The 20,067-nt window shown below is 46.7% G+C and overlaps 1 protein-coding gene across 6 annotated transcripts in view; it reads left to right on the top strand.

Annotated features, from left to right (window-relative positions):
• LOC100119602 (IQ motif and SEC7 domain-containing protein 1) overlaps positions 1-20,067 on the top strand; it is a 75,911-nt gene that overhangs the window by 32,732 nt on the left and 23,112 nt on the right. The window contains exon 1 of one of the 6 annotated variants that reach the window (XM_032600108.1): positions 381-573. The exons of 3 other annotated variants lie outside the window; for them this stretch is intronic. Coding sequence is in view for 1 of the 3 variants with exons in the window: in XM_008218685.4 (XP_008216907.1) it covers positions 485-573 (89 nt within the window). In the remaining 2 variants the exon portion in view is untranslated. Of the gene's footprint in view, positions 1-380; positions 574-13,717; positions 14,509-20,067 lie in introns of those variants that run through there. 2 more of the 6 variants (XM_008218685.4, XM_008218682.4) reach the window with 2 other exon arrangements.

The raw sequence follows: 20,067 nt of genomic DNA, 5'->3' as shown, positions 1-20,067 counted from the left end.
GCAGCAGTGCGCTGTCTACGCAACGATATCTACTCCCATTCAAACGCACAGCGCGCGTATCATCAACGCCGTTGCTTCGCCGCAATTTCCACTCCAAGACAGAGGAAACCGACCTCTGTATTGTACATACCGGCGATGCATCTGCAAACACAACTTCGCGAGAGAAAAACAAAAACATCCGCAACAAACAATTCGAATCGCGGCGCATGCTTTCCCCCGCTGAGCTTATCTCTCATCAGCGAATCGAAATTCCTCCTCTCCGCACGTGTTCTGTGTTTCGACTTTCGTCACGTATACGCTACACACGATATATCGATATCTGCAGTATATCCCACCTCGTCGCCGCACACCTGCCGCGCTTATGCCAGAGAAGTATTTTTCGATCGGCGTCAAATGTCGCGCGGCGTCGGAGCTCGAGGACGCGCTTGTCGCTTCCGGAAAATAGCCCCGATGTATCTGGATTAGCAGTACACACAGACACACGATGTGCCATCAAATCTTCGATATCGTCTGCCTGCCTTTCCGGCTCCTCATGGCTGTGATCTTCTGTCGGAGGGAGTCTGCCGTCTACAGGTAATATAACGGAGAGATGAAATAGTGCGGCGTTTTTTTCTGAACGCCGATGTTTTGTCTTCGACGAGGACGGTTAATTGAGAGGAGGCCGTGTAAGTGCCAAGTGATTCGTCGACGGTGTGAATATCTCGTGCAGTGAAGAAACTGTGCGCGCAAGGGATTGTTTCGTGTGCTCGAAAGCGAGATCTTGTGTGGAAAAGTGCTCGCGGGGATTTTATTATTTTTGTTTTCAATCGAGCTATGTGTGAAAACGTTTTAAAATGAAGTGTTAGGTGAACGAACGTTAGCCTCAAATTTACAAACATCGTGATTTATATCACATCAATTTTACTATGTTTACCTTGACGACCAAGTCCTGCATCAACACTGTTTATTTTTAGATCGTCCGTAAAATACTATAATGCCCATTGATAGTGATATCAGTACAATCTAATCACGTGCACAATATAAAGATCACACGTCACTTTTTCTCTCCCCGACGTTTACTCTTTTTCTCCTCATACATTAAAATTCTCTCAGCGACGATAACGACGCGCGCGCGGTTTCCCTGCGCCATTTTCACTCTCGATCTCCTTCGGCATAAATATTCGCAAACTAGCTCCGAAGCGCGCTCTTATCGCGCGATACGACGACTCGTCTAAAATCGCTCCGATTAAATTATCGACGAGCATCGTAAATCGTGCGAAGAGACGCGGGAAAAACGTGAGTGTGCGGTCGCGTCTGCTGCAATCGCGTGCGCTTGAAGAAAGTACACGAGAGGAGAAAACTTTTTTCGGGCGCGAACTACTTCTGCGCTTCGCTGCGCGGTGGTCGTGGTTTTGAATTTTTACCTCGCGGTTACGTCGTGTATATGTGTGTGTATGTGCACCAGCCAGACGCTCATTAGAGGCTTTGAGAGGTGAAAAAATACACGCATTAACGGACGCTCTCTCGGAGTGGCTTTCGTCTTATTTTGAATTCACGCGTTTCACTCGGCTGAAGGTTTTTTTTTATAACGAGTTTTGGATCGAATAGGAAGATGAGCCTCGATGCATTTTGCAACAAATGACAATTCGCTCTATGCAGACGTACACGCGCCGTTTTTATATCGCCGAGCAGCGCATCAGGAATAACAATGAGGCGCCGTATAGGTTTATTGAAGAAGATCAACATGTAGCAAGTGCCTGCCTTATCTGTCGTTTGCGCGCGTTTTGCAATTTACGCGAATAATATAATTATCGTAAAGGCGCGAACTCGAGCGTTTATCGCTCAACGTATAGCAATAAGCTCGCATTTTTATCCTTTCATGCACCGCAGTTATTACCAAATCTTCCAACAATAATCCTACAGCTATGCGCAAAGCGTCGGTAAGGCAGGAATCGACGCTCAACGCGCGAAATTTCAAAATCATCTCACAGCGGTGCTAAAACTCTGCACCCGATGATTACTCTATTAGGAGGAAACTTCGAAAAAACAGGAGAACCGCTGCGCTCGCGATTTTACAAGACGATAAGTCGCGCTCGACTCCATAATTGGCAAAGTAAAAGCCTCGGCACTTTTTTCCCGCAGGAAAACGCGAGCGCTACCGCTGCTGCTGGCAGACACAAAGCGAGGAACAATCGCTGGGCTGTGCGTTTCTTTTTTTTTCCCTTTTATATACCATGTATCTCGCAGAAATTTGCAAAAGGGAAAAACGAAGCCGCATTTATACTTGATCCTTGTAGTATAGTACAGCCGAGCAGCGAACACACACACACACACACACATACACACGAGGAGAGTAATGGCTTTCTTTAACGGCGCGCGCATTACGTATGATAATTTCATGGGAAAAGAGAGAGAGAAAGAGAGGGCATATTACAGCGCGAGAAGCGTGAACGCGCGATTGTTCGCGTCGCTCGCAACAGTTCGCGCTGCTGCTGCTGCTGTGCATATATTTTTCTCCCGACTGGTATACGTACTGCTCGTTTGAGAACTTGCAATTTCAACGCGCGCTTTTGTGCGTGGTGCACCTTGCGCGATAGTATAAGTGTATACGGAGGAGGAAGTAGAGCCGAAATTGTATTTTACTTTCTAATGCGCTTCTATTTGGGTTACGCGCGTGCGCGCGTGACCGACTCAACGACGGCGACGTATATACTTTGATGGATTTAATTTATGAGGCTGGCGTGCATGCGCAACTATGCGCGATTCGTGCGACTGCGATATCTTGAGGCGAATCGCGGCGATGATGGGAGATGGCATGGGATTGTGCGTTTTCGAAGAGCTGTTGGATTTCGTATGTGAACTGTGAAGTTTCTTATGTAATGTACAGGAAACGTGAATATTCACAATGCAGCGATTACAGATCGTAGTTTTCGTAACAAACGGTGACCAAACAAGCTTAAACTTACTTACTTATATACATCCTCAAAAAATAAAACAAAAACCGCGGCGCTGCAGGGCTAAAACCATCGTCCCACTAACTCTCCCACCTCGCGAGAGCGTCGGCGGCGGTGCAACTCTCGTCAAAAGCGCACGGCTACCGCCCGCAAGTTTCCTCTCGGCAGCAGCCGCTACTTCGAAGAATAAATACATACGGCTATATGAGCCGACACGCGCGCTTATAACGGTGTGATGCCGGTGCTGCTCGCGGCACCGCGAAACCCCCGCGTACGCGCGTGGCAATTCAACGCCCACGCGAGCGCACAGAGAGCGATTACGTATGGGCTCGTTAATAAGCCAGCGGAATTATCATTTCCATGCCGCGCGCGGCGGCGAATGAGTAACGCTATTGAATTTTAAAATTCGCGCCACTATTTCTTTATGTATAGAAGCTTTGGCGCTTCCGCCACTGACCAAGGATGATGGATCCAAACCCGTCGCTTTTTTCCTCATCGCGCGAGCATCGCGGAAGTCGTTCTCTGTCTCTGCGGCGAATTTACTGCTTTAGATTTAATTTTGCTCGCTTGTCAGTTTTTTTCTTCCTCTGCTCATGCCGTGTGGAATTATGCATGATATTTGCGAGACGAGAGGAGATTCTGTCGTAATGGAGAGAATTATCGCCTTCGAGTCTATAATGGCCTACACTCGGTGGTCGTTACCGTTTACCGAACCGCGTGTGCGAGATGCTGGATCGAATGGAATGCGTATTATCTTTAAGACATTCGATGAATTGCGATTTGATGAAACGATCGTTAAATAACCATGTGTCTGTTTTTTTGCTTCTTGCAGGTGGGTAACACGTTTCTCATTCTGCCATGTACCTGTAAATGGATATTACACGCTGTAAACGATAAGTAGATAAAAACCGTTCGATCGAAGCATTATAACATACTATTTAGTCCCTGAAATCTAAAATTATTCCGTACGTCGTAAACGAGTATACAACGTACAGGTATTTTGCTACAATTTTTACCTTGTTAAAAAAGTTCGACGTACATGAACCTGTTTCTCTCGAAGAGAATAACCCACACTCGTTCGTCGATTTCCTGTTTACATTTCATAGCAACAAAGAATAAACAATAAGACAAACAGTTCCATACAATCAATCAATTTTCTCGGCGCTGTGTGGCAACTCCCGCATATCCTCCCACATACACTCACTCATATAGGAATCACCTCTCTCTCCCGTGATATATCCCGATCAATTTATACAAATCACGACTCGTATATAAATTCCGCGAACAAACGTCGTCGTCGGTCACGAGAATCCCGCAGCGGAAAATCTCCGATCGCTTGACTCGAGGGAAAGGAACCTTTACGTTTCTCAATGATCGAATTCATAATACGTGTTCGCGTGCAGCGCCGATAAAATCGAATAGAAGGTGCTGCCGCTGCTGCTGCATGTTGTGTATATCCGTAAAAGTCGAGTGAACGCGCGCGACTGTTCTTCGCAAGGTCGTTCGCCCGTTTCTGCCGCGCGCGACAAGCTCTCTCGCTTGTGTTTTGAAATGCCTCCTTGTGTTGTATAGGGGGACAGATGCGCGGCTGATGATGATGGGATAAGTTGCACAATATGATGTGCAGATGAGTATAGGTAGACCATTTGAAATTATTTATGCCCCCGTTTCGCCGTTGCAAATATAACCGTTGGAATTTTTACCGGCTCACAGAGTAAACAAAGCATAAAGCGTATACTACTCTGCAGTTTTAATACCCGCGAGTTGAAAATTCGAAAAAAGCGCCAAGGGCTATTAAGATCATAACAACAACCTTCGTCGAGCTTTCTCCATCTCTCTTGAGTAACTTTTCAAGAATTAAAGAGAAGCATTTTTACGTATATATCCGTACACCGCTACGCCAACTGTCTCAAGTTCTCGCTGCATATTTTCTCCGAGCAGTGTGTCTAGTGCTTTTTTAATTAGCCGAGCTTTTTGCGTCACTTTTCGGCCGACTCTCTCGAGTGTCCCGCGCACAGTTCCGTCGTCTGGCGCGTACACACTCGAGGACTCTTGTTCGATAATTTTGCGTTCTGCGTCGTCGCCCTCGTTTATATTATAACCACTGGGTGATTTTATTCATGAGATCTCGAATCGAGCTGTCGTCGCGTCGGGAACTTTGAAAAATTATTACGTGTACGAGTACACTCGAAACATTCGAAAAAGTAATAATTATTACGCGGTGAAGTGGTGTACAGGGTCATTTCCCCATACACACAACTTTATGCAAATGATCGCGGCGCGGCAAAAATTCAGGAGATATTATTGCGGGAAATTCTCGGCGTTGAATATTCATGAGCTTGAACTGTTTGAAATTTTACTTCGCTGGAAATTTGTTTCCATTTTACACGAGATAAAACTGAATTGATATTTTTAACCAAACTTTTCGTGCGCCGCTCTATTCTTACTATCCTTTCGTAACGCACAGTAGATCATCCGCGCCATTACCTCCAATAATTCACACGATTTCGGCTCTACCCTTGGAAAAAAAGCAACACTTCCTTTCACCTCGACTAATAACTCAAAAGACTCCCGAACAATGCAGGGCCAGACGCGACGTTCGCACAAAAGCGGCTCTCTCGAAAAATCTCATCTCTCGCGTCAGTCGCGCGTAAAATCCAAAGACTCATTGCCCGTATTATAATCCGCGACGATATCGGAAATCCTCGTGTAAAAGGCGCGCTCGTAAAACACGCTCGTTTAGGACTCGCCACCTACGCCACGAGCACTTGGTATAAGTTGCTGCATCATATCCGATCGCGTGGGTCGAGATCCTTTTTCTCTCTATAAACTCTCGCGATTATCGGCGCTAATTGACGAGTTTCCCCGCGGCGAAATTTACTCGCGAACGATTTTCCATACAGACGTGCTGGGAATGCAGCCGAACGACTGGCCGCTTTCTTTTCCAGAAATGTCGCGCGCGAGTGTATACACGTACTCGCGAGAGATATTGCGAGAGAGGCTTAGGATGAAAAAGGAGGCGACGTAGTCTGCGGCTATTTTCGTACACCATCAGGGGACATAGAGAGTGAGCTTTGCTGGCGGCATCGGGAGAGAGGGAGAAAAAATGGACAGGGAATAAAGTATGAGTAACAGCCCATTGTCTTTTGTCCGGGACATTTTTCTCTCTCGTCGCGGCTAATTTTGGACGTTTTATCGCGGAAGGCTCTTTCATTATGCTTCTGATAGAAGTATATATTCTCCGCGAATGAAAAAATTTGTTTCCTTGCTCGCTCTCTCTCGCGTTCTATTTTCGAATTTCCCGCCGTAAACAAAAGCCCAAGCTCGCTCGCTCACATTCGTCCGAAAAAGCAAAGCCGTAAACAAGTGCAGCTGCAGCGCTATCAGTACATCGACAACGTTTGGGAGAGCCCATACGGCTGTCGCGTCGTCGCTAAATCTGGTCCCTCTTGAAAGCGCGCCAACTTTCCGGCCGGCCGCTGTGTACAACACACTCCTCTGGAGCGAGAGATACGCGGGGCTCCAGAGACGGAAATAAACGCGAGAGTTCGGCGACGTCATTTTTCGCGCTCGCGTTTGTTGTGAAAGCGCCGTATCGGTCGTTTTTTTTTTCAGGATTTACGGTCGCGTTGTTGGAATTAATTCGATTGTAAACAGATGGCGCTGCGAGTAAGGAGCTCGATGAATTAGCCGAGAGAGAGAGAGAGAGGCGTGTTTTTCTTTCCGGAGCGGAGATTAATCGTGCGAACGCGAGGCGGAGAGCCTAATATAGCCAGATAGAGGCGATGCAAACCGTAACGAGCCATTACGAAAAGTCCAGTGATCCTTGTAATTTAGTAAACCGGATAGACTCGCGCACACGACAATACACAGTATATACGTATACTGCGGCATAATGCGTAATAACGCGTTTCCCAACGGCAGCAGACGCTGATGCATGATTCATGCGAGAAGACTATATTTTCGCGCGCGCGGATAGGGGGAGAGAAAAAAATTGAATGTAATAGTCGGCGCGGCGGCGACGAGGTCGGCATTTCCGGTAGGAATATCGGCCTTTAAACGCGCGCCTGGGAATCGCGCGAGAGAGGCGACGACGATCCGTAGGCGCAGATAGAATTGTGGGTGAAACACACAGAGTTAGAGAGGGAAGGTGTGTATTGCAATACGGCTATGGGCTTCTCGCCTGCCGCCGCGCGTTTATTGTCGTCAAGGTATCCCCTCGTACTGATGCACTGTTACTGCGGTATTTCCCTTTCGCGTCAATCGTGCGAGGATTTTCTCTTTAATTTATCGCAGGATTAACCTTATTCTGTTCGTAAAAGGGAAAAACAGCGCGATTACCCCAACAGCTTGATTGTGCATTGCGCGACGATAATTAACTCTTTTCTCTGTTGCTAGAGAAAACATTCCAATTTTTTATACTTCACTTCACCGTATTTTCACAAAACATTTCAGCGTAATCCATTTGGCGACGGATAAACAGTCGGCGATCGTAAATCAGCCGCCGAAAGCTACAGTGCCTCGATCGCGTTTTCCTTTATTTATCCTTTACCAAAGCACTTCGTTCCTCGCCCTGTCGATTTAGCTTCACTTCCGCCCGCGTTTAAATACACAAATTTATACAGACGCGTGTCACGTGACTTATCTCTGCTCTCTGATCGGCTCTTCGAAATTTATACATAATATATATTTTATACATGTATATCGCGTGTCAATGGACTCTCCTTTTCGTGAAAGTATAACGTTTCCGGCATTTCAAGCTTTGCGGTGCGGCAGCTTCTTGTCGCACGCGCGAAACTGACCGGCGAAAGAGAAGGCTCTTTCCCGCCCGCGAATGTAAAACGAGACAAGAGCGCGCGCGTGCGGTTGTATTGATCAGTTTGCTTTGCTTTGCTTTGCTCGACTGCGGCAGCGTTTTTTTTTTCTTTGTTCGCGCGATTTTTACGCTGTAACGAACGAGCGAACGTGAAAGCATTGATTCGACGTTATGTTTGCATACGTTCGTTTGGGCAATTTCGGTGCAAACGGACGTATATTAAAAACTGTACGCTTTCATTTTCTACAAAGTATCCAACTATAGCGTAGCAATGTCACTTCTTTTGCTCTCTACAGTAATGCAAAAGTTGCTCTCGGTATATCTAAAGATAAAACGCTGAATATTAATGCGCTCACTGACTCAGCGCGACGCCGTAGTGGAAAATCGAGCAAAAAGCCCGCGCGATGCACTTCTATTTTCAGCGAACTAATCCTTCGCTCTCTCGATCTCATCGAAACGATCTTCAACATCTGCCCGAGAAAATTTTTACTCTTCACCGACGTTATATTAATTAGCCGATACCTCGTCTTGTGGAACGAAAACGAAAAGCCATCGCCAGAACGTAGTCTAATTACCAGCAGCGCGCCGATACACTATTGAAATTCCAATCAACGATTTCGATTCCTTTTCGCGTGCGCGTCCGATCTATAGAGCAGAAAAAAAAAAGAAAGAAGTGCACCGGGCGAAGTGTCCAGCCTCGCGTGACGCCTTTTCTTTGTCGTCTCGGCACCAGTCGACCGAGAGGGAAAGTCCGAATTGTCGCACACTGTATATTATATTTACCAAGCATTTCTAGAGCATCGTTTCAAGGCTGTATATACTTGTAGTGTCGCTTCCGCTGCGCGATGTAATTGTTTTTTCGCAATTTTTATATACAGCGACGTGTACTTACATCAATTTATGCACGAGGATGGAATGACTTTATGAAAAGAGGGTATATGAAAATTTAACAGACTCGGCTATAGTCGCGTATTTCGCGGAACGAGAGAGAGATTGCGATGAAGCACGGCGTATAACGATGCTTCTTATGCAAATATTGCGCGATGGCTTTTTTACGAGAATATAGCTATTTTCGCGATAATGACACTCGCAGCTGTGTATTGAAATTATTGTTATTCAACTTCCGAGTTAACGAGCGCACTGGAAAATCGTTCCGCAGGCCGATGAGCGCTGCGCGTTTAATTGCGGCCTCGAGATTGATTATCCTCGACTCGTCGCGCGCGTTATAGTTTTGCTCTCTCTCTCTCTCTCTCTCTCTCTCTCTCTCTCTCTCTCTCTCTCTCTCTCTCTCTCTCTCTCTCTCTCTCTCTCTCTCTCCGCGGGGATTCCCCGGAGAGTATAGGACGACTCAACAGGTCCGCGCGTTCGTATATATATGATAAATCGCGCGCGTGCGGCGCGGCAAACAAACTTGTTGGAAAGTCCGTCCTCGCTGTTATATTCCATTATAATATGCGTCTGTGTGACGTGTGCTGAGAGCGATGGCTGCGAGTGTGTATGCAATATTATAATAACACGGCTGTTGTGTGTTGAATCGGAATACTTTTTCGCGATACGGAGGCTTGAAATAGGGTTGGGAGAGGGGATGTGTGTGGAATTATATTTTTGCCGTATAAATATTCGTTATGATGTAAGCGACGATTACGAGATTAACGATCCTTATGTAAAATGTGGCGATCGTTTTTCGTCTATAACTTTCTAATTACGGCTAATAACCGGTTGCATTTTACACTCATAACTCTAATTGTTGGCCTATTGAATAATTTGATGTTGTTTTTAAACATCGAGGCTTCTTTTCCGATAATTCAGCAATTTTCGCGAGGAAGTGCGCACACACGACGGCCAGTCTGGCGAGTTTGAAAAGCCGGCGAACAAAAGCGACGAGAATGAAACATTAGAATTTTTCATGTCATTCATACATACAGGCGTAGCTCGTGCGAGCGCCTCGAACCGTTTCAAAACGAAATAAATTACACCTGCACAGTCGACCTTGAACGATACAGCAAAGGCTGAAACGTTGTCGGGCGCCTTTTGCAAAAGAAAAACTTATACACACGTCAAAAAATTGATAAGACCGCAAGCGAGCAGTCGTACCAACTCAAGACTCAGACGCATTGAAAGAGTGACGCCCCCTCAATGAGAGCTACGTATAAGTGAAAATTTTCAATTACACTTGATTAGCTCGGACGTATTATATCCATACACAATCAATTTTCTTTCCCAACCTCGTGTCGCGGCGCGAAGAAGAAGAAGAAGAAGAAGAAGCAGTACGTGGCATCAAAGTCAGCATTGGCACATCATTATTTCACACGAGTGCCGGCCTCGGTGATGGATGATCGCGCTCCTCGAGATCTTCGCACGAGCTGTCTGTCTTTCTCTCTCCTGGTGTGTAGCTCCATTCGGAGATAAGACACAACGGCGGCAGCGGACGATGACATCCTCTCTCTAGTTGCGCGCGCGCGACTGGTACGACTGATCGGGGGCCTCGTTACGTAAGAAAAACCTCTCGCGGGACCTCGAGAAATCGCTGCCTTAGAGCAGAGCTCTCTCTCTCTCTCTCTCTCTCTCTCTCTCTCTCTCTCTCTCTCTCTCTCTCTCTCTCTCTCTCTCTCTCTCTCTCTCTCTCTCTCTCTCTCTCTCTCTCTCTCTCTCTCTCTCTCTCTCTCTCTCTCTGTATACTTATACACGCGACGCTTGGATGAGTAGCCGACGTCGGAGTTGACGGCCTGCGAGCACGTGCACATGCTGCTGCACCTGTGGTGGGTCGATGTTATGAAGATTTGTATGCTTGGGATCGATGGGGTGAATTATAGCGCTTTTATTTCGTCGCTCTTGTGTGACGGCTTTGCTTTTTTCCGCTTCGATTATTATTATCGATCGAATTCTTAGAGATACTACTTTCAAGGTCTATGAATTCGATATAAATATGCTCGTTTTACACCTTATACTCTTGGCATTTGCAGCTGGTTTACGTCGCTCTGTTAGAAATAACAACTTTCTTTTTATCGATGCGCGTTCGTCACCTATACCGCCTGTCAATCCAGGAAAAGTTGCACCGAGAAAGTGCGCGATTTGCGTCAGAATAAGAATAATCGCGATATTTTCATGCACGCACCATCTGACTCATTTTTGCATCGTCACACACACACACACACACACACACATACACACACAAATCGATTGTTCCACCCGAGCACAATGGCTTAACAATTCACCTGCACCAGCGCTGGACAATGTATACGTGTGCACTCGCCCGAATGTCATAATTTATTCAGCCTCCTGGAAATAAAGCATCGGCCCCGAAAATGTGCTCTAAAATCTCCCTCTCAGCTAAAAAAAGAGCATATCTCCGTCCATATAACATACCTCCGAAGCTTATTTGGAAATACACTTAGCCATCCGCCCATGTAATACAATATTAACGTCTCCGATAAGCTGACAAAATGCGACCTCTTTAGTGCTGAGTATAGCAGCGAATAATATCGAGGGAAAAAAAGGAGGCGAGAAAATCGTGCCTACTGTATAATAGCGCGTATCGAGGAGGAAAAAATCCTTGGGGAGTTAAAAATATGCGCTTGGGAAAATGACGAGGTGAGTCATCCTTTTTAGGACCGCGCATTGCGTCACCAGCTCTGCGCTCTCGCTATCAATGCAACGTCTCTGCAAGCATTGTCCGCGTTGAAAAGATTATCGCGTATACGTGAGCGTCTTATTAGTTGCTGCTAACCGAGCGCGAAATTTAATTAGATCGACCTACTTCTCTCTCGAAGCACACCATAGAGACGAATAAATCTCACGAGTGTCCGAAAAACATCGGCAAAGCTCCACAAAACTTTCTTCTACAAAACAAGCCCCTGGAGGGTCCGATAGGTATCGACAACTATCCCTGGGAAAGGCCTTTCATCGAAGCTCCGCACACACACTCGTTGCAATTTCCATCGCGGCTCTGTTATTACCGACATGCGCACGCCTGGTGAAAAGGCAAGCTCGCGCGCGCGCGCGCGCGCAGCGTCGGATTAAAACAAAACGGGCCACGAGAGCCCATTTACCGCGACGCGAAGCGTATACCGTAACGCGTACACATCGGAGCTCTCGTGAGCATTTTCCGCGCAGCTCTACTCGCTCTTTTTCATCCTCGCGCTCTATCTCTCCCGCGAGTAGCTGTATCTATGTATGCGCGCGAGCAGTCAGCCAGGCGAAGAGCTGCTGCTGATGTGCTCGACTAATCGCGCCGGCGCCTGACTCCGTGTAGAGTACCTGCTACTTATACGTATTATAATGATTCTTTTTTAATGCTTGGGTGAATTTTCCATCTCTTGGAATACGCGAAATTAGTTCTGTTGGGTTTCAATTTTCGCGCCTTATTTATTATTTGCCTTTTTTGTAACAGTAAGGGAAAAGTTGCGGCATATCCACTTAATTGTATACACAGCTATATAGGTACGCTAGAATGGCTTATTTATTACACGCGCATAAGGAAACGAGAGCAGCGCCGCCCGCATTATATACATCAGGAAAATTACACTTATGAAACCGCGGACTATTTTTACAGGTACATGTAAATAAACTCCTCGCCGCAATATCTCGGGCCATCGATCGGTACATGAAAATTACAGCGCACTATATGCCATGCATCCCCGCAGAAACAAAATTTCCTCGATGGCAAGATTGTACCTCTGACCGTTAGAGCCTCTCGATTGCTCGAAAAGTAGTCGAGCTCCGCCCGGAGCTGCATTACCCTCACAAGGAGATGAAAATGCATAGAGTCTCGCGCGCGACGTCGGCCGAGTTATCTATATAAGTGTGACTTTATATAGCAGCGACTATACTCACTCGCGATATCGTGCGTGTCTCGGGGGCAGCTTTTTATCTCTCTCGTCTATATAATTAATGCATCACGCGCGCGCGCGTGTGTGCCGATTTCAATGGAATTATCGAGGTAACTGTCCCTGTACACTGTGCCACATAAGCCGGGCAAATTGAACGACGATTTGAATGCTCTCTCGAGAGTCTAATTGAAGCCTTTTTCCCCTACTCAACAATGATCGTTTAATTATCCGACGCGAGGCTTCGAGCGATACCGCGAGTGTGTGTGTGTGTGTGTTCCAGGTTACGTGTATGTGGCTATGCAGTCTACTGCGAGCGTCTAATCGCGCCGATTAATTTATGAAAGCGTTTTGAATATACCGCAGCGCACAAAGTTATGTATTAGGTTCAGCGCAACTAGACGCGAAGATTGTGAAAACGAGAATATAAGTGCGAGTGAATTAAGAGAGAGAATTAGATGATTCGGTTACGGCTGGATCTTTAAAAGGCCGAATAGCCGTCGTGAATTGTTATTGCGCAACCATTGCATTTTCCTCTTCTCCGAGTATTTTCGCAGTTATTTCTCCTTTCTTCGCTTTTCGATGTGTACAGTATACTTGAAAGGGAAAATTCGTACTGCACCGGCGAAAGTTCCTTCTCGGTATACGCGAGGCTCTCTCGAGATAGTTCGTTTGTGCAACTAGCCCGTATCGTCTAGAAGAGATGCCTACTCGGAAGAAATCATCGCATCGCTGTGTGTCGGTAGATTTTCTTATCTTTGAAATAAATGATACAGAGGAGTAGCCTACTCTCTCGAGTGCAAGTCACTCGTGTCCGAAGCTTCACTCTCGTTAACTTTCATGACAACCATGCCGGCTCTCGCTATTGTGCCAATTACCGGCCATGAAAATCTCCGGCTAACTATATCAACGATACTTTTGTCCGTGAGTGTGTCCGTTCTGTGGCTTCTTTGTTAGATGGATCCACCACTCGCAGGTTACGCCGCTCGTTGGGGCAGCATCATCCGTCTTCATTTTCGTCGCTTTCTTTTTCCATACTTGACTGATCTGCGGTTTCGACTCTCCGATTAGTCGCTATGTAGGTATAGAACTCCTGGTGTAGTGTCAGATTGATTTCGGGCGTAAGTACCTCTCGCGTGTCTCTGTTTGCACAGCTATGGAGATTTCGATGCGAATGTGCGTATGAACGTACGTTGAGTTTAAATTAGAAGCCGTTCGACAAATCGATCCTAATCACTCGACGATTACGTAAAAAAAAAGAAACAGCACGGAAGCCACGAAGTTTCGGTTACAGCAGCCTCGAGGAAGTTGATCCGCTCGCGTCCGCAGGCTATAAGGAGTCTATCGAACTGCATCGATTTCCCGAACCTGAAATTTAATCACCGACCACTTCCCCGTCTCGCTCGATGTAAACTTTCCACGGTGTAAAATTTACTCAAAAAAAGGCGAACCAACGACACTGTCACATCACCGCGAGAGCCAATACAGCCAACCGCGACAACGGCGACTATACAGAGCCATAGCATTATAGATAAAAAGAGAGAGGCTGCCGGTATAAGTGTGTATATAGTAATAGCAGAGACATAGAGGCGTTTAAACACATGACACAGAGAGCGCGAGAGAAGCGGAAAAAGAGAGAGAAAGAGAGAGAGAGACGGCGAGACAGTTAGCGCGAGGAGTAGGAGTAGAAGGAGGTTGGGTGGTGGTGTGTACAGGCTGCGAGTGTGCGGAGGCACTCGAACTCAGCAGTCAGCCTGTAAAGCTGCACACGAGAGTGAGCGGCGCCGCGTCGCCGCGCTTCTGTGTGTGCGTGTGTTACAGCGTATCGCAGTCCTTATAGATAGATCGATTTTTTTCTTCCCTCGCGCGTGTGCGCGATCCTTGCAGTGCAGTGGCCAGTGCGACGTATTACACGACTCTATCTATTTAGTGTGTAAGTGCATCGAGGGCTTGAATATCCCCTTCGTCCAGTGTTTGCACTTTTTTCCGCTCTATTATTATTTTAAACCCGCTCCGAGTTATCGATAAGACCGATCGGAGACGAAGAGGACAGGGAGAGGCTTTCGACGAAGAGAGAGAAGAGGATGTGAACAGTGTGTGCGCACCTGTATACACTTATACCTGTCTCGCGCGCGGGGAAAAAGCTCGCGATTTTAAAAGTCCGCTACGGCCGCGCGTGGCGACTTTCTAAAACAAGTGTCATGTGATCGAGCGCTGCTGCCGCTATATGCGTTTAGGAAACATGCCGAGTCTGACTGTGCGTTTTATTTTGCCGTGAGTCCGATGCATATTGGTATGTGTGTACATAGTTGAAAATTTTCGGTCATCAGCTGGGTATTTTCGGCGGTTCGCTGAGGTGCTTATATTTAGCGAGAGCTGTCTCGTCGATGCGCGTAACGAAGCTAAACGGAGGAGACGTGCGTTTTCTATTATCGAAGAAACGTGAAAAATCGACGAGTAATCGTCGTCGCTGGAAGGTCGAAGTGTCTATCGCGTACACTTCCCGTATCGATAGATGTACGTAGCTGAATTTTCTCTAAGAAATAAGCCGAAATTTCAAAACGATCTCGAGTTTCCACAAGACCGTTCGATTTTCGTCACGCTCGACCGGAATACCGCGAGAAAGCCGAATTTCGACGGAGCACAATGAGAGAGCCTCTTCGAAATTGTCCCGCCGTTCGCGATGCTTGCAACACGTCAGTGCGCGCGCGGCTATACGCCTCCAGAAAATGGATTGCAAAATTCCTCCTTTTTTCCTCATTCGCGAACGGCTAAAAATATACCTACAATCGAGGGACAAAAAAGGCACAGATATCGAAGCACGCAAAGTTGTGCTCGCGAAATAAGAAGACTAGTCTATATACAGCGAAAGTGTCGCACCTATACATAACACACTCGCTCTGGTCCCCGCAATAACGGAGAGAGCAGTGCATTGCACGAGGCTGTAAGTGTGTTATGCATAAGCGTCGCGTATAGGCATACAAACTCAGGGTCGTGCTGGATAGTTGTTGTCGCAAGAGACGCCGCTGCTGGTGCAGCGTCTACGCCTCTTTTTTGCCGGCACGTCGCTAAGCGCGCTTAGCTGGAATTAGTCTGCGGGAAATTGTCTGTTTGCTCAGGGGGGTCCGCTGCTTTCATGTGATTTGACTCTTTTCTTTTGTTGCGTCGACGTTTGAGGTATTTCCTAGAGAGGATACGTCGGGCTACGTATGCGCAGTGGTATGATGCCTCTTTGAGGTTCGCTCGTTATTAATTTCGGCGCAACCTTGAAGCGCGCTAAACGACAAATTCATGTTTTTGTTGAGAGTAAGAGAGACGGCGCGTATTATTTCGGGTGATGTCAGTCGGCGGAGGAGGAGGCGGCTCTTTAGCATACAAACGGTTAATATAATTCGTGTCCAAGTGAGGCTATTCTCAAAATTTCCTGTGCGCGTGGCTTTGCTCAGCTGTGAAAACACGTTTGTTAATTGACTGCTATTTTTTTTTCATTCTGTGCCGTGCTATTCCCTAATGACAACGTCGCCGTTGTTTCGTGAACCATTCCATTGTGTATCGTGGCATTGAGACTTTCTACGACGGCCAACCGTGAAAATTGATTGCCGATGGCCGACGAAAAAAAAAACAACGTAAACGAATTCTCCATCGATCTATAGGTACTAGTAAGCAATTGCACAAGACGTAAGCGTGACGCACCTGTCGTCCGCTGTCTATATTCTCATCACGCCTCGGTACACCCATAAAAATTCCCAATTTTCCCGCGCTTACTAATCCTTCCTATACAATAACGCGACGCACTTATCCACTGTTTGTTTTGAGTCTCTTCTCCACTCGTATAGTCAGTCACAGGCGCATCAGCAGCGCGCAGTATAAGAAGCCAAATACGGCCGGAGAGGAGCCGAAGCCCGGAAGTCGACGAAGGCGATCCGGCGTCGGCGACTTCCGCCGCGTCGCGAGGCTTCTATAATTGACTCTCTGCGCGCTGGACAGTACACCCCTTCTTCTCTATACCTATGCTCTACTCCTCGTGTTTTATTTTCGGCGACGATGCCGGCGCGCGTGGGCGGATCGATGTTTTGCGTCTGGAAAGGAATATCGGCCGTTCCGCTGCTGATGAGTTCTTTGCTCTGTTCTTCTACGTGTGCGTAGGTATAGGTGTCTCGAGAAATCGTGAACTTGTTTTTCTTTTTGCGAGGCGTGAGTTGCCACAGTCGAGGCTTCTCGCGTCGATAAATTTTCGGGTTCGTTAAGAGAGAGTTGACATTGAGGCGGTTTCTTCCTTCTCTTTCTCGTCTTGTACCTCGCGAGAATTAATTTTATATCGACGATAAATCAAGCGGCTGTGAATCGCCACTGCATCTCTCGGATAAACTTGTTTCCTCTCTCTCTCTCTCTCTCTCTCTCTCTCTCTCTCTCTCTCTCTCTCTCTCTCTCTCTCTCGTAAACACCTATAGGTATACCTGTGACACGATGACTTATCAATACTGGGGGAGTCGACTTTTACAGCCTTTTTGAGACTTGGATAATAAAGCAAACACGACGCAGTCACTCTCTTCGGGATGTACAGCCAAAATCATCGCGTATACGAACTTTCTAGCCGTAAAATCGAGGCGCGATGATGATAATAGACATTGCATTATAAAAAACGCCGAAAGCGACAGTAAAGCGTTTAGGACACAGCGCCAAGAAAGTCACTTTCACACCGGCCGAATAAATAAGTATACGGGAAAATAACTCTCGTGCGAGGATTAGCATTTATTAAAATGAGACAAGCCGCCGACGATATCAATTCGCGTTTACACACACATTTATAATACCTCGACGCGAAATTAGTTCCTCTCCGGGCGGCGAAGAAAATTTCCGCGGACTTTCACAATGGCCGGGGCACGACGGGACAATAATCGGGGACGTAAATAATCGGCGGCGCGCATTATCATTCGAGCGCTCAAGCGCGCGCAGCTGCGCATGACGAAAAAAAAGAAAGTTTCCCTATGCAAATGCTCCGAGTGGCCGACGAAAATCGTTCTCTTTGGCGATCGGCCCTTGTTTGTCTCGAATCACAACACGGAGTCGATCGTTTTTCGCGAAAGTTTCGTGGATTATAGATAGTGCTTTTTTGCCGAAAGGAAGAAAAGGCGGCGATTCTCGTGTTTTGTGTACATAGACGAATGGGTTTTATAGAAGGCCAGCTTCATGCAGCGCGTCTACAGCGTGAGAAAAGTGTCCGTTTCAAAATCACTGAGCTCCGGGCTTTCGTAATTAAACATTGTGCCTGCATTCCCGACAATAGCCTTTTCTCTGCTCTCCCGCGGAATCATCGTGAAATTCTCAGGTCGTTTTCCGACGAGCCTTTGGAGAAATCGATTAACTCTTGGCTCTCGTGCACGAGAGGAAACTGGATCTTTTCTATTTCGCGTTTCGACGAAAAATAAAATCATCGAATCGAGTCTCTAACAAGCCGTATATTAATAACGAGACTTATCGGGAATACATTAAATATGTTTGTTCTACAAGCTTCCCGTTAATCGCCTGTGAGTCACATGTACGCGCGTCACGATAGCAGAGTACACTCGTTAATTTTCACTAAGTTTGTACGCTGTTGTCGAGTGCAAAGAAATAAAAAAAAAGATGCACGAGCGTCTCTGGCTGATGGAAAGCAGTTCGGATAATCTGCATAATACTTGCAAATTTCATCGACGAGACGATCGTGCCCGGGGCTTTCGGAACTCGCGTGCGCTCGGCTCATTATCGGTCGCTCTCGTGCGCCGCGCTTTCGTGTTATCAGACTGTGACGTCTTCATTTTTGTGTCGGCGACTTAGAAACTTCAGTGACGTCGAAAAGTGAAAAGCTCGTCGCGTCGCTCTTCTTTTTTTTCGCGATGATATACGCTAATTATTCTCGGACAATAGAGTCGTCGTCGTCATTGAAGACCGAGAGAAGCTTTTAAAGCGAAAATGCGAGAATCGATGGACTTTCTACATGCCTATAATCGCGTCGAACGATCCAAAGTATTACGAAGTGAAAAGCGTAACAATTAACCCACAAGTCGGCCGGTAAATCATCGCTAATTAATTTTGAGCTGCTGCTATCAGAGTTTCTAATCATCGCTATTTTCCGAGAAAAATAAACACTGCCGTCCAGTGTCCGGCGCACAAGAAAACCAGTATAAAAATCCGAGAAAAAATCATAGTAGGCGGCTCAATCCGGAGAAAGACGGGATTGTTGACACTGAAAATGCAGCAGCAACAGCAGGAGAGAGGAAAGTGCGGGTCGCGAAAGTCTTACGCACTTAGAACGAAAACTCGCGCGAGTGAGCCGCAGAGAGACACATGGGCTTTCATACGGGCGGAGGGAGAGAGAGAGAGAGAGAGAGAGAGAGAGAGAGAGAGAGAGAGAGAGAGAGAGAGAGCGCGCGATTAGAGGTCTCGCTCGTCGTCGCGAAGGAGCAACGACACACGTGCTACTGCCGCGAATATATGTATACACTGCTCGAGAGTCGTGCCGCTGCTCCTCTAAGGCTTTCTCCGGATCACGAACTTTTACTTTTGCCGCCGCGAGGCAAATTCACGTGCATTATACAACCTCGAGTCTGTGTGCGAGTGAGTGTCGCTCTGTGCAGAGGCGAGGATCTTCCCTCGATATGTGCGCGAAACTTATATGCTCTTTCCTCATCGGTTTCTATTTGGCTTTTTGTTCCTTCGATCTCTACGCGACGACTGATTTTTTTTCCTCTTCGGTATAGCGTACACTCGGCTTTCTAAAGGCGAGGAGGATCTCGTCGCCGATGTATTTTTAGACTGATGTATACGAGGCCGTTTTGAAGCTGCCGATGATAATGAATAAATGGCGTTTACACGCAGAGCTGGCCCGCATCGCGTCGTTTCGTCACCGACTTTCCCCCGATAGAGATTACGTTTTTCAATTTGCGTTTTTAACTCACGGCGCGCGCGCGAGGCAAAATGGGTTGCGCGGATTTTCTCCTCTCGACCAGAGAGAGAGAGAGAGAGAGAGAGAGAGAGAGAGAGAGAGAGAGAGAGAGAGAGAGGTCGTTGATGGCAAAAAGCAAGTTCCTGCTGTCTGAGCCTCGTCGACATCCTTTTTTTTTTATTAAAAAACTGATGCGTTTCTTTGCTGAATTTTCGAAAGTCTCAGCTCTTTGATAGGCGCAAAAGATTCCACAAGAACGACGAGTCTCGTTTCCAAAAAAAGTATTATACGTATAGTTAGTTCCTTTGCCGCTCTTTTTTCGTGTATCTTGACGAGACGACCTACATCTATACGTGCATGGATCACAGATTAACATGTATGATTCGGGCAGGAGCTTCTTCTTTGTTTTACAGAGTAAATCTAGTTCCACGACCCAATTAAAAAAAAAATGTTAAGCAAGTCTGATTAAAAATGCACCCGCTCGGAAGCTAAAAAGCAAGCAAGGACTTCTTTAATCAAGAAAATTAAAGCAGCGGGCATACGTTAACACATCAAAAGGATAGGAGC

The sequence above is a fragment of the Nasonia vitripennis genome, chromosome 5 (assembly GCF_009193385.2).
Source record: "Nasonia vitripennis strain AsymCx chromosome 5, Nvit_psr_1.1, whole genome shotgun sequence".
Classification (NCBI taxonomy): domain Eukaryota; kingdom Metazoa; phylum Arthropoda; class Insecta; order Hymenoptera; family Pteromalidae; genus Nasonia; species Nasonia vitripennis.
Note: the sequence above shows the minus strand (reverse complement) of the source record. Positions and strands in the feature narration are given on the sequence as shown.